General features: G+C 39.5%; 1 protein-coding gene across 1 annotated transcript in view; it reads right to left on the minus strand.

Moving 5' to 3' along the window:
• Window positions 1-14725, minus strand: part of COLEC10 (collectin subfamily member 10) — a 39103-nt gene extending 24378 nt beyond the window's left edge. The window contains exon 1 of the mRNA XM_059165730.1: window positions 14451-14725. Coding sequence (XP_059021713.1) covers window positions 14451-14598 — 148 coding nt within the window. The 5' untranslated portion in view covers window positions 14599-14725. The remainder of the gene's footprint in view (window positions 1-14450) is intronic.
• Between the last annotated feature and the right edge of the window lie 237 nt (window positions 14726-14962).

A 14962-nucleotide genomic window follows, 5' to 3' on the forward strand; every position in this document is an offset into this window, starting at 1 on the left:
AACATGTTGTCAGGAATGTTTAGCGTTGCCTGGACTCCCGCTGCCCATTCCCCAAAGGTGGGATTTTTCCAGCTCTCCAAAGGCCTTATAGCCTTAAACTGGTGCCGGCCACTTGGTTAAAGGCGCCATGAGGAGAAGGCGATCTATAATTAAAACCAGCCCTCTGCAAGCATGGCTCCCTGACCTCCTAAGGGAGCAGTGGTCATAAACTGCCGAGAGACTACGGGCCCGTGGTGACATTTCATCATGGCTCTTCTTTCCTTTTTTAAGACACGGAGGGGTTTTTCTTCTTATTTCTTTTAATGGAAGCATAAAAAATGAGCAAGCGTGGCTTCTAAAAGAAGAATGATTTGTAGATATTACTTCCATCTTCATTACCATGAGGCAAATGACCTGTGGTCAAGGGAGACCCAGACCTTGGCTAACTTGGCTTAACAACAACAAGAACAAACAACATAATAATGAACATTATGTTCTATGAATAGAAAAAAAAAATCTTTCTATGACAGTGGGGCAGGGGTCCTCTAAGAGATTTTCTGAGGCTCTTTCCTAACACTTCCTCACCCTGTTATGATGAGAGTGCATGAAATGAGACCCTCCTTATAAAACAATTAACACCTTTTCTAATAATTTTAAAGCACTTGAAAAATGTTTATTTTGGTCCTGCAGCAGGGATACTGTTACAGAAGAACCAAGTTCATGTCAGTCCATAGGAAACTGCCTGTCTCTAAGGAGAAAAGCTGTCCAAGGGAGACTCTTCTGAGGAAGAAAGCTGCTCTCAACCAAGATGCAGTTGGCCAAGGGTTTCAGCCGTTGGAACCACAGGTCTTTGGAAGCTTGGTGCGATGGGCAGAACAGGAGTTTTATGGTCTGTCATGGGCTGGATTGTTTCCTCATCCCCAAAATTCATATGTTGAAGCCCTACTCCCAGGACTTCATTATGTAACCGTATTTAGACAGAAAGCCTTTAAAGAAGAGATTAAGTTAAATTCTGGCTGTTGGGACAATCCTAATCCAATCTGACTGGTATCTTTAGGAGAGGAGGAAATTTGGACACACAAAAAGATGCAAGGGATGAATGCACGAATCCCTAAAAAGGCCATGTGAGGACACAGTGAGAAGGCAGCCATGTGCAAGCCAAGGAGAGAGGGCTTAGCGAAAAGAGACCAAATCTGTTGACTCCTTGACCTTGGACTTCCAGCTTCCAGAACTGCATGACAACGACTTCTGTTGTTGAAACCACCCAGTGTGTGGTATTTTGTTATGGCAGCTCCAGCAAACTCATTCATCGTCCCAGAGTCCTGGGCTCAAATCCCACATCTCCACTTAACAACTCTTTAATATTATACTCAATAAGTACTCTCTCTGCTTCAGCTTCCTAAACTAGAAAACTGAGGTAGTTACCCTTTTCTTATGGGGTTGCTTGAAGATTAAATGATATTATTGTTGGCAGAGCTCGCAGAGGAAACCTGTGCAACGAGTGGGCCCTTATCCATCCACTCCATATTAAGTGTAAAGTGGGAACCTACAGGTTTCACCTTCCTGGTATCCTCCATCTGGGCCTCTGGTAACAGCCCCACACATCTCCATAGGAAACCACACTTGTTTATTCTTAGTCCATGTGGTTTGAACTTAACCCACAGTGATTGGCTCAGCAGTGGGCCCATGACGGGTAAGAGCCAGGGAGTCTCCATTTGTAGATAAGCCTCTCCCATAACTCAAGCAGTTACAACTTTCGAAAATGGTGGCTTGCTCTTTCTGCAGGGTAGCAGAGGTAGGACAGACGATTATTGAAGTGTCAGAATCTATCTTACCATCATGAAGGGAGAAGCTTCTCTAAAATGAAGTCATTATGGAGGAAAGCAGAACCAAGGTATGAAGACTGAGTCCTGAGCCCCTGACCCCAGACCAGATGTAGCGCAGCTTGACTCCCTCCTTGTTACGGAGACTACACAGTCCCCTTCTCTCCTCTGTTTGCTTGTTTTACTAACCAGTTAGGCTCGTTTTGTATTTGGTTTCTTTCACCTGCAAACACGTTTCCTTACTAGTACAATTAGTAGACACAGATCAAGAAAAGAAGAGCCTTCCTCTGAAGAGATGGAAACCTCAGGAGAGGATGGGCATGGAAGCACAAGGACTACCGTCATAAGTGCTGGGAGAGCAGCTGTTGGGGGAGCAAAAGGGAGGAAACACCTGCCCCGACCTGCTCACACCTGAAACGCTTCCCTAGTCTTTCTCAGGAAGAAGTAAATGGGATCCCTTGCATTGGGCTCCACCAGAATAAGCTTCTATCTTCAGGTAAGTGAAAAAGAAAATAAGCTGAAGTACAAATTTGTCATGGGATGGGAGTAGGCTGGTCCTAAAATGTTCTCACCCATACAAGTTCGTGCAGATTTGTATCTTCTGTCCAAACCATGCATCTCTAGGGGTTTGACTCACTTTTGCCTTCCCCTCCCCACGAGTCTGCTCAGTGCAGATTGTCCTGCTGCCATCTCCCTGTTTAACCAACAGGACTAGTCTCATTCCCTGAAGGGAACAGCCCTTGTACTTCATAGCATCCACACCAGCTCCTCCATCCTCCCCCCCCCCCCAACTCCCATCAAATGGTGGGACAGGTCAGGGAGAAGATACTATTCCCTTTGTATCCCCAGCACTTGGCACAGCCACTCAGATGTAACAGGTACTTCCTCAGTGAAGGTTCTCAAAAGGAAAGGAATAACAACCTTAAAGTGAAGATTGATAAATGTGAACTTACTACAGTGAAATAAATTAGTCATTGATTAAAATTGATTCTCACAAGTGGCTGATTAATGAATGAACCTGAGTCGGCCAAGAGAGGTGTGAAGGCTCTTAACCTAGGAGGGCTGCCAGCCTGACTCTGCTCGGCCCGCCACCCCACGCTTTTGTTTCCTCCTTGCCCGTGTCTCCCAATACATTACTGGGACCCTTGCTCATGTCTCCCAGTGTCACCGCCATGGTCTCATCTCCCAGGCTCAGACCCCAGATCGGTTTTGGTTATTCCTCCTTCCAAACTCCCACCCTGATTCTTACTTTTTCTCCCATCCACCCTTTCTTTTTTCTCTCATCCCTGCTGTCATTATTCTACCTCCCCCTATTCTCATACTCTAACCCTCTTCCTTCCAGGTGGCCCCCAAATGGTCTTCATGGAATTTTATTCACGGGTGACTCCAAGTGCCTAGAACAGTGCCTGTTAAGTGAATAATTATTGAAATACGGGTTTCCTTAGATCTGAGCTTCACTTTTTCAAGCTGTCTTGCAGATGGTTCTTTATAAAATCACATTTTCATGACAAAACATTTCAGCAGTTCTTCTGTGTTTATAGGCCAAGTCCAAACTGGTTAGTCCAGCATTTGGATTTTCAGAGACTGACATCACTGCAACTTTCTGGTGTTATTTTCTGACATTGACTTACATACCCTTTTATGCCTGTTCAACTTGTTTATTCATTTTTCATTAAAAGGTCTTTCAATTCATGCCCCCATTGAAAGGCTTTTCTCTCTGTTTGAATTTCAACTCTCCCGAGGAAAAAAGCAGAAATCGTAAAAGAGAAGAAAGACATTGATGACCACAAAGAAATTAAAAGTTTCTATATGGGTAAAAGAAGTCACATAACTATATCGAATTTATAAACAAATATATGACAGACAGGGAAAAAATCAAGCACTAAGACATAGAAGATGATTAATATTCTTAACATGTGAAAAGCTTTTGCAAAAAGACAATAAGGGAAATAAAAAGATGATCTAAAAATATAAATAATAAATGATAGATGAATATTGTCCATATTCACTATTAGTCAGAAAAGTACATGTGGAAGTGTAGCCATTAGATTTAGTAATAATCTAAAAAGACTAGTAGCATTCAAAGATCCCATAGATGCAGAGAGCACTCAGTCATTGCTTTTGGCAGCATGAACTACTATAGCATTTCTGGAAGCTAGTCTGTCAATAGGGATTAAAGAACCCACACCTTCCATTTTACCATAGGGAACCTATTTTATGAGACTATCTGTAAGAAGTAATGTATGTATCCGTGTGTGTATTCATATGTATGAGAATGTTTGTAGTGGCAAAAACAAAAACCATAAACAATCTGGAAGTGTATCATCATGAAACTGATGGAAATCCCAGAAGAAATATCATGCAGTTGCCAAATCTAAGGAGTTTAAGAAAGACCTCTGAGGAAGGTGTGATCTCCATGTTTTAGTATATAAAGAATGTCTCTTGGAGAGTCATACACATATGATCTTATTTAGAAGAAAGCATAAATAAGCAGAAAAAATACAGAGAAATGTGTGAATACCAAGTTCTTCATGAGGGTTACATGGGAGAAATGGGTCGGGAAAGGGAAGAGTCACAGTGAAAAGTGAGATTGTTAGTGTTTTCTTTATACTTCTTTATTCTGTACGTATTTACACATGTTATATGGGTTTTTAAATTAAATTATTTATTTAAATTCAATTCAGTTAACATATACTGTATTATTAGTTTCAGGGGTAGAATGTAGTGATTCATCAGTTGCATACAACACCCATTGCTCATTACATCATGTGCCCTCCTTAATGCCCATCACCCAGTGACCCCATCCCCCTACCCATCTCCCCTCCGGCAACCTTCAGTTTGTTTCCTGGAGTTCAGCATCTCTTATGGTTTGCCTCCCTCTCGATTTTCGTCTTAGTTTATTTTTCCTTCCCTTCCCCTATATTCCATCTGTTTTGTTTCTTAAATTCCACATACAAATAAAATCATAAGGCATTTGTCTTTCTCTGAATGACTTATTTCACTTAACGTAACACACATGCTATGTGTTTCAACAAGCATGAAATACTCTCGCAGTTTGAAAAATAATAATGTAAGGAAACTGTGGCTATTCTCTCCTTTTGTAAATTTAACCCATTAGTCTTGTCTCAAATTCTAAATTCCCTAAATTTATTGATAGAATTGTTTCCTTGGTAATTCACCATCTGGTTCCTTGTTACTGCTCTCTAATTGTTGCCTTAGAGTATTATTTTAAAATGCACTGTTATTTAACTTTTTGTACTAATGTCAATTACTTAATTAGAGTGCAAGTTGCTTGTTTTGGGGGCAGATATTTTATACCTTGTTCTCAAAGCTTCTCAAAAATTCATAATTTGCTCACTTATTCATTCCTTGAACAAATATTTATTGAGTCTCTATTAGCTACTAAGTCCTGTGTTGAGTCCTAGGCAGACAGCACTGGCCTGACTAGACATGATCTAAGCCTAAAAGTTTGGTCTTATAAATGTTATAAGTATTATGAATGGGAAATTGTCATGTGTGTTGTTGGCATCTAACAAGGTGAGATTTTGAAAAGATCCATGATCTTTTTTCTTCTCCCTGATAAGGAGATTTGGCTTTTATTCATCTATATGCTCCCTCCTCAGATGATAAGATAATGTATCAAATAAGGAAATAGAACAGAAATATTTTTTTCTGTATTGATATGCTAAATAATGTAAGGAAATATAATAAGTAAGGGCATATATGGTGATTAATTTATCTAACAACAATATCAATGACAATATTAATAACAGCTATGTTTACTATGTTTACTGGATGCTTCCTATGATCCAACCCAGGCTGTTGGTGTGCATGATGTCAACCAGTCTCTTTGCTGTGCCCCACCAATCTCAGAGACCCATAAACTTTATTCCCCCTTCAGCTAGTTCCTGTATAATCTCGCAAAGAAAAGTGAGGATTTCAAGGATCCTGTAGTGTTTCCTACTTGAATTATAAAGCACCTCCTCTTGTTTTCGGGTTTATTTGGTTTAAGAAAAATTGCTCCTTGGAACCAGCAAGTCTTTTGTCGTCTTTGCATGTCTGAGTAACAGGGAGGAAAAAAAGAAAACAACTAACATTGTACTTAACGAAAAATATAATATTAAGTTTTGTTGAGCAGGTTCTCTTCCTCCTGCACATCTCATTCATTATTAAAATGCATTCACAGCCAAGTCAGCAGAAACAAATGCTAGGAGGAATCCCATCCATCCAGGACGAAGTGCTGTGCTCCTGCAGCGCAATGCGGTAGTTAAGAGTGGAAGGTCTGGGGGATGGAACCAAGTCCTGGTCCCACCACTGGTTCACTGGCAGCCCGCTGAAATTCTATAAGTCTAAGTGTTCTTGTTAGTACACCAGAGTAGGGAAATCTCTCCCTCAGAGTGTTATTGAGAAGAGTAAATGTGATAATGCCTATGAAGTGTCAAACGATGCCTGGAATGCAGTGAGGACTCGAGAAATTTATGTTATGGCAGTAGCATCCACTAGGTCACCCAGAAATTCTAGCCGCTAGAAATTGGAGGGCCACAAAGAAGCAGCCAAGGGCAGCCAATGTCTCTTTAGCCCATACCTTGGCTGTGTAGATTTGCAACTCCCTGGCTGATGTGTATTTTTGCTGCCAGAGATTTGTGCCCCTGGCTTTGAAACGTTTACAGCACTCTGTAGATGGAGCATTCAATATTCTGTCTAAAATTCCTTTCAGTACAAAGTGAGGCAGAAACTAATGGAAAGAAAAAGAAGAGCGTTGTAAGTAATAACGATGCGGTTAGATCCCAACATCCCAATCCATGGACATCCCGCGCATCTGTGAGAATGGCAACGTCCTCCCTGACGCTTCTGCTAAATGACACAAGTCACAGAAACCATGAGTCAAGACAAATAGTGCAATTTGTTTTTGTAGAGAAGAAACGTCTAAAGAATATTTACGATATCTATGTTCAACTGCTTACTGGACTTTTCCATATGGATGTCCAGAGGCAGCTCAGACTGTGTAGAGCTCATTATCATCTGCCAGTTTTGCTTCTGAAATCTCTTTTTCGTCTCCCCTCTTTCTCCCTATCCCAACAGCCCTAATTCAGCTCTCATTTTTAGTTCATGTCCCACCAGGAGCTTCTCACATCCTTTCAGTCCTTCAGCCTACCTATCTTGAGCCCCGCCAAGAGATTTGTCTACCTGACCAAAAAAAAAAAAAAAAAAAAAAAAAAAAAAAAAAAAAAAAAAAAAAAGAGAAACTAAGTTGCTTCATTCTCCTACTCAGACTTCCATTGGCTCTTCTGGTTTAAACAGTCATTTGGCCAGTCAGACCTGATACAGTCTTAAAATTTCTATAGAAGAGCTGTGAAAACCAAAGAAAGAAAACCCTAGGTATAATGAAAATGAGGGTAACAAAGTGCAGTAAGTTTCCATTTACATTAAAGACATTAGAGCCACGATAGGGAAAACATTCTGTGCTCCACCTTATTAAAAGATTGATTCTATTACCTAAAGGGAGGTAGAATAACACTTAGTTTCTCCTCCACTGGACACCCTGTTCCAAGAGTATGTCCCCACTGACAAGAAAATTAAGTCAATAACTTTGTTGCATTAGTGATACATTTCGACATGACAAAGGACTCCCACACCCACCCATATTTCTAATTACAAAAAGTTACACAGGAAGGAAGACAGGAGAACAGGCAGTAAAATGAGGCATTTTGGGAGACTCATTTCTCAATGGTAAAGCCTTATAGGCAGGTGCAGGAATACTCTGGCATCAGTGAATGCTAAGCATTTTAATTTTGCATACCCTCATCTGTGCAGAGCTACAATGTTAGAAAAACAAGAAGAGGGAGCCAAAGAAAATTCCATATTGGCATGGCTGAGCCACCTTAAAATAATACCAACCTGATATAACCTCCCTTCGGGTTCCTCTAAGGTCATATCCGTTGCCTTTGTACACTCCCTGTGAGCATTATTTCAGTGTATTTGGTTTGTGTCTATGGGCCAGTAGTGACTTTGCCCAAGACCACCAGTGTCAAGCTCTAGCTTTGCTCTTCACAAGCTAAGATAAATCCATTCTAAAGACCTTCCTTTGTAATATATCCAAGTCCCTCTGTCTCCTTGAGGACTTACACTTTGGTCTGCAGCATATTGTTACCCTTGTGGCATCACTCCATCTCCCAAGCTCCTGTTAGACATAAAGGCCTCTTTGGTCACTCAGCATGTGGCCCGAAGTGGGGCAGTACTTTGGTTCTGAATGTCAAAACCCTTTTCTAGATTTTTGTGCATCTCAAACGAGGCAAGACAAGATCATGTAAACTATTTTTTACTGCACTCCATACTATAATGTCTTGCACGTACACTCATCCCTGACTGATGTCAGATAAATGACCTTCAAAAGGATCATGGGCAAGAGAAGTATGCTTTAGTTCCTTGACTTATTTGTTTGCTTGTTTGTTTGTCTGTTTATCCCCCTTCTTAAATAGAGATAATGATTCCTGTAGTATGTCCGTGGAACTAAAGAAAAATAATTGATAAACCCTTCATAAATTCCAAAGACTCATACTCATATAATTTGCTTAACAGATACAAGTATTCTCAAGTGGCTACAAGAGATGTGAAATAATGGTCCTAGAGTTTTCAAGTCAAGAACAATCACAATAAATAATTTGAAAACAATTAAATTCTTTAGATGCTACTTCAGTTGAATCTCTGAGCATCGGATTTTCACAGCAGATATTTATAATTTATAAAAGAGCAGAGAATGCTCTAGAATAGAATTTAAAGATTTTTATAAAATTATAGAATATTACAGATCAAATATGTAGTGCAAAAACCAGACAGACTGCTTATGGATTGGAATATCTAGAAAAGAGGCAAAAAAGGCCAAAAAACATCATTTCTAACAGAACTAGAATTTCATAAACACAAAGAGTGAGAGACTTAAGTTATATCAGGCCTACACATACAGTCGAGGACCCGAGGCCAAAAACACTGCCTGCATGGGGCACAAGAAAATATTCCCTAAGGAAGACAAAAAGACTAGAAGGCAGGAAAACCATTCTCATTTTCCCTTGAGTTTTGTTAATCCATGGTTTTCGAATATTTCAAGGGTCCTTGGCAATATGTCAGGGACAGCACTAAGTGCTTTGTGTGGCTCAACTCATTTCTCCTTACCAAGACCCTATGAGGTAGTCACACTTATCATTCCACCTTTTCTTACTGAAAACAAAACAAAACAAAACAAAACAATAATAATAATAATAATAATAATAATAATAAAATAAAACAAAACAAAAAAACACTGAGGTTTGGTTTTGTGGGTTTTAACTCATTTAGTCCTATTACATCCCTACGGTATTTACACCATTGTCATTCCTATGCATTTGATCAAGAACACCAGACTCACTTGGAGAAGAAGGAAACACGAGTGAAGAGAAAGGGTGACCTCAGGTTTGTGGACTACGGACAATGAGAGTTGACTTTGCAGTGGGACCACAGTAGGCAGGAAATTGCAGCAAGGAGTAGAAGGTGGTGACATTTCCCTGGTAGATTTCTATTTGGGGAACCAACTTTATAGTCTGTGAGCCTTTCATGAGGGATGTGGGCAGAGAGGGAGCTTATGGTAATGGAAAATGGAAGCTAATGGGAAAATATAGCTAAGCTATATGCTATACGTTTTAATTTTCAAATTAAGCATTTGAGATGGATAACAACATTATCACTATTTCAAAAATGAAGACACTGAGGCTTAAGGTCTCATAGACAGGTAAGTGGCAGAGCTCAAATTTAAAGTCCATGATCTTTGCCAACATGCAAGTACCTGTTGGGAAACTACTACTATGGCCCTAGCGGTGATGGTTGGCTAGCCAAGTTATTGTGCAAGGCAGTGGAAGGAAAGTGTGCTCTGGGTAAAGATACATGATTATTAAAATAAAACAGGCTAAAATTTTTTAACATTATCATATCATATATCCCGACTCATCTTTGCCCATACCTTGATTGACTAGACTTCTACTTTCCCCTTTCTGGTCTAACCTTGAGATGCTTTCTTGGAATCTACCCAAAGGGAAAAGGAGAGGAAAAAATGGTTCAGAACATCCCGGCCAAGCCACTTAAAATCTCAACCTGTCTTTATGCATAAAATACATAGTAAAACTCTCAATGAAAGAATATAGTGAATTAATATAGTTAATATAAAGGTCTTAGGAAAATACCTACTTGCTTAACCTCTCTGATAAAGCCGCCAGAAAGAAATTAACAACTTAATTTATATCAAGGTGACCGAGCTAAAATAATTCCATACAATGTGTATGCATTGACCCCACAGAACTCCTTTTCTAATGTTAATTTAAAAAACTAAAGGAAGGATCATTTCATGCTTAATGAGAAAGATGGAACGCGAGGATGATGATATAACATGGCAGAATGGACCGATGACTGGCCCAGTGATTGAAATAGGTGTTCCAGTTCTAGTCCTGCTGCCAGTTGATTACTGTGTGATCCAGAACAAGTGATTTTACCTCTCTGGGCTTCAGCTTTAACAAATGCAAAAATAACTTGGATTAAACCAAGTTACCTCTGACAGTTACATTGCAGGAGTGAGACTCCCAATTTGGCTGTGAACGTGATCTACACATTCCTGGGCATATCTGGCCATCTGTGTGGGGTAGTCATGAGAAGGCTTGTTTGCATTGGAGGCTGAGAAGATTCCCAGAAATAACTCAGGTTGTGCCAATTGTGAGGACCCAGAGAGTGAGCAGGTATCCAGAAGGGCCTACTGTGTGAATGGCATTTGAGCTAAAACCTAAATGAGGAGAAGGAACAATCCTTGGAACAAAGGAAAATTTAGGCCAGACAGAAAGAGCATCAAGTCCAAAGATTCTGGGCCAGGAATGAGAGACAAAGCAAGGATGCCTGATTCAGACTATGAGTAGAAAAGTAGTTTGATGTGGGAGAAGTAGGGAGAAGCCAGATGGATTGCAAAGGAACTTTTAGGCCACACACAAAAGTCATTGGGAAAAAAAATAATAATAATAAAAAAATAAAGCTCCTAAACAAAAAGGCTAATGGAAGCCAACATAAGCAATAAGGCAACATATCTTTAATTTCCAAACAGACTAATGAAATAATGGAGTTGATTATCAGAGGGGAGGCATCTCATTACCTTCAGTATATTTTCGTATCCAGTACAATGTTGAGCTATGGGGCGGCCTGAACGTTGTGTTCTTAATTGTTGCATCCATTTTTTGTCACATAAAGGTCAGTGGACTATATTTTCAAACCTGATTCTCCTAGAAACCAGTGGATGGCACTGGACCCAGAGCCGGAAGGCCAGGGCTAAATTTCAAGTTGCATATCTGTTCTATAAGTATGTGAGAGACCTTGAGAGTTCCACTTGGCCTTGTTGAGATTATTTCCTTATCTTTGAAGTTGAAATTAATTGCTACCACATAGGGCAATTGTGAACATTAAACAAGATAATGTACTTGAAAATGCTTTGGAAATTGTGAATCATCACTCACATATTTCTTATTGCTCTTACATTTCTTTTCTTGCTAAAATTTACATTTCTTGCTAAAATTTCTTGCCACTGCTGTTTTCAAGGGATACCACTAGAGGTCAGAATTTTACACGAATTGTTTCAAGAGCCGCTGCAGGTGGGAAAAGAACATTTTTGTACTAAACAGCATAAAATAATAAATTTAAGGCATAGAGAGAAAAATAAAGACGGCTTTCAACAAAGAAGTTTTGATAATTGGAACACTGCTTACTCCCATAATTGTTACTCAGCAGACTTAGATAAATAGGGAGAACGAGGAAAGATAAATAGAATTATCTATTTATGATGTCTACACGGCTTAAAGTTTACATTTGTTAGCTTATATTATTCTTAAAACAGTTCTCTAATGAAGCTCACTTTTCAAATAAAGAAACTAAAACACAAGTAAATGTAATAGCATACTGAAGATCAAACATTTAATTCAATATCTTTCTTCCTACCAAGTCATGCTTGGGAAATAATGCAGTAAGAAAATGGTGAGTCTATCTTGGGCAACATATTATAGGACAGGTTAACATTACTTGTTTTCCACCGGCAACTCTAAATAGTTTCTTTAGTTCCCAGCCTCCCAAATGAATTCAGGGGAAACTCCTTTTATTGTTTCTCAGAGCTTCTAGAAGTTTCTGAGCACAGTGCCGGGAACTATGGTATTGACATGATTAGCCACGGAGAAAAATATAGACCATCCTGCTCTTAGGAAAAATATATTGAACAGAAGTAATGATTCCATTCTTTAAAATGTTTTCTCGGCCATAAAGCTTTTTTTATTATTTTTTTCTTTTTTTCCTTCTCTTTATCATTAGCATTTTATTTTTGTAGAAATAAATATACAAATCCGCCTTGTTCAGGGGTAGGGAGCAGCTATTATCAAGTTCATGAACAAACGAGGTAGGGTAGTTGGCAGTTTCTATCTTGAGTGGAGATGAATACAAAGTCTTGTTTTTCACTTGTAGGCATGGCATCCGGCGCCAGGCCTGCGGTGCAAAGGGGCGGTAATGAGCATGCGCAGGGCGCTCCATAGGCACGAATAGCAGCAGTTTGCCAGGGAAAAGGGGCGTTAACGGAGCCCTGAGTCCAAGAGTTTGCCATCTAACACTCAGTTTGAAATGTGACAAGTTCTAGGAGAAGAGCTTTAATTTTAGCACCTAACATGAGGCCTAAGATGTAGGAGGTATACTGTACATTCCTTTCCAGAATTGTGGAATCTCTTTAAGAAGGGAACTCAGGGGGCGCTTGGGTGGCTCAGTCATTAAGCATCTGCCTTCTGCTCAGGTCATGATCCCAGGGTTTTGGGATCAAGGCCAGCATCAGGCACTCTGCTCAGCGGGAAGCCTGCTTCTCCTTCTCCCACTCCTCCTGCTTGTGTTCCCTCTCTCGCTGTATCTCTCTGTCAAATAAATAAATAAATAAATAATTTTATAAAATAAAAAGAAGAAGGGAACTCAGAATTCATTTTGATGCAAAGTCCTCTGACTCTGGGGGGAGAAGAAATCATACCAGATTCCCAGCAGACTTCGTTCTGGAACCCCCGGAGTTCTAGAGGACACAGGCTCAGGAAAAGAGTGCAAGATTTACAGCATTTGAAATCTTAGCAAGGTTTCTAGCGGGAAGAGGGAAGTTTTGCATTAAGAAATGAGGATAGGAAGACTTATGATGAACAGGGTGCTGGTATCCAATAAAAATTAATTGCCCTCTCCTCCCTCCTAAATTTTTTCTTTCGCTATTACTTATGATAATAATATATATATATATATATTTTTAAATATATGTTATTTAATGCATCTCTTATGTTTAAAATAATACTCAGTACTTAGTAGATATTCAATATATGTTGGCTGAATTGGAATAAATAGAATTGTTGTATTGCAATGCAGGATATTTGGGATGTCATTTTGACAACACTTTGTCCATTCTTCTAGCTTCAAAGTTGTAGTTTCTCTGCAAGAAAAATTGTTTTGACGGTGCAGTTCTCAAATGGACTCTCCCATTTGCAAGGACAAGGAAAACTTTAATTTTCAGCATTTTCCCTGCTACCCCAGGAATAACAAAGTTTCAGGTACATTATTGGAAAGTCCAGTAATAGTTTTAAGTAAATACTTTTATTTCTAATCAAAACTTTCTTTTCTGAACATTTGCCCTCACATTATTCATTTATTCACCCAAGAAATTATTTGGAAGCCCCAAGGTCTCATTGTTCCTCCCTGGCATTTATTTTATGGTATCAAAGGTTAAAGCTTGGATTGCAATCTTTGGAGGAAATTAATTCACTGATTAAGAAAAATGCACTTTAAGCAATACACATTTAAATAGCTGACAAGCATAGGGCGATGTATTTCTACTTTTTTCTGAAAGACCCATTTTTTTCTACTTAAAATTTTAAGCAGCTGCAATTCTTCTATCCTATAGCCTGGAGAAACATAGCATGAATTACTAATAAGGGAGCACCGAATGTGCACTGCAGTGACCACTTTCAGAACAAAAGGGTCAGAACTGAAACCAGGAAAACAGCATCTTTTATCAACCAGTTGCTTGAAGCACATTTAGACCTTGGCTCTACTTGAAAAAATTCTGCAATAGTCTATCATCCTTCAGCTGAAGGCACTTGGCCTCAAAGACTCCACTTTCAAAAAAGAAATTTCATTTATACACTATCTGCAGTCCTCGACAAAAATTTTCTTCTTTGTAGGAAGCCCACTAATTGATGAAATATATGAAAGATTTAATTTTCTCTGTACAGAGGTTTTTGCCTGGTAATTTTACCAAAATCAGTGCTTAGAAAGGCATTGGAATGAAAACAGCAGAGGAATAGAGAGCGTCTGAAGAAAAGCATTCCTGAAACACTAAGGTCTTGGCTTGTGTACCTTCCCCCGGAACAGCAGGGAAGAGGGAGTTTTCCCCTGCCCTGCGTGAGGTCCGCCCCCTGCCAACATTCTCCTACCTAACATCATAATAGGCCATTGTTTTTCCAAAATAGGAGGAAAGGAGGTGGACACTAGGGAGAAGAGAGAGTCATTCCGAGTTACAGTAGGATTGAGGGAGGAGGGAAGATAGCTCACTTATTACAGATGAACATTTTGCTTTGCTTTTCTCACCTTTGGGTCCTGGTGCAATTGTGTGTGTGGCACAAACTTCACTGGTAGGACGACTATCCATGTCCAGACCCAGACTCTGAATTTGCAAAAGAAAGAGCACCAGAAGGATGGACTGGTTTCTTCGAAGAAGGGCTCCAAAACCGTTCATTGCTGTGGTTCTTCAAAAAAGTGCCAAAGAAGTAGCTTTATTTTAAATAAAACTTCTGCTTTAGGGAAGAAAGTAAAGTATCTGGAGTACACATTCCAAAAAGGGCTGCACAGACAAGAAGGAAGCATATCTTAAGTTGTTTATTTTCTCAGTCTTCCAAATGGACCATACATTGTCCAGACTGTTTATTTTCAAGTGACAACAGTTTACCGAAAATTATCTCTGAGCTAAACACTCAAGGAGAAACAACCCAGAGAATGGAGCGGATAGAGATGACTTCTGTTCAGTATAGGAGGTGACAATTTCATATCCCACATTGCATTTTTATGTTGGGTTCCAGAAAGATGGATCCAGAGATTGCTTA

This window comes from Mustela lutreola, chromosome 3 (assembly GCF_030435805.1).
Source record: "Mustela lutreola isolate mMusLut2 chromosome 3, mMusLut2.pri, whole genome shotgun sequence".
NCBI classification, from domain to species: domain Eukaryota; kingdom Metazoa; phylum Chordata; class Mammalia; order Carnivora; family Mustelidae; genus Mustela; species Mustela lutreola.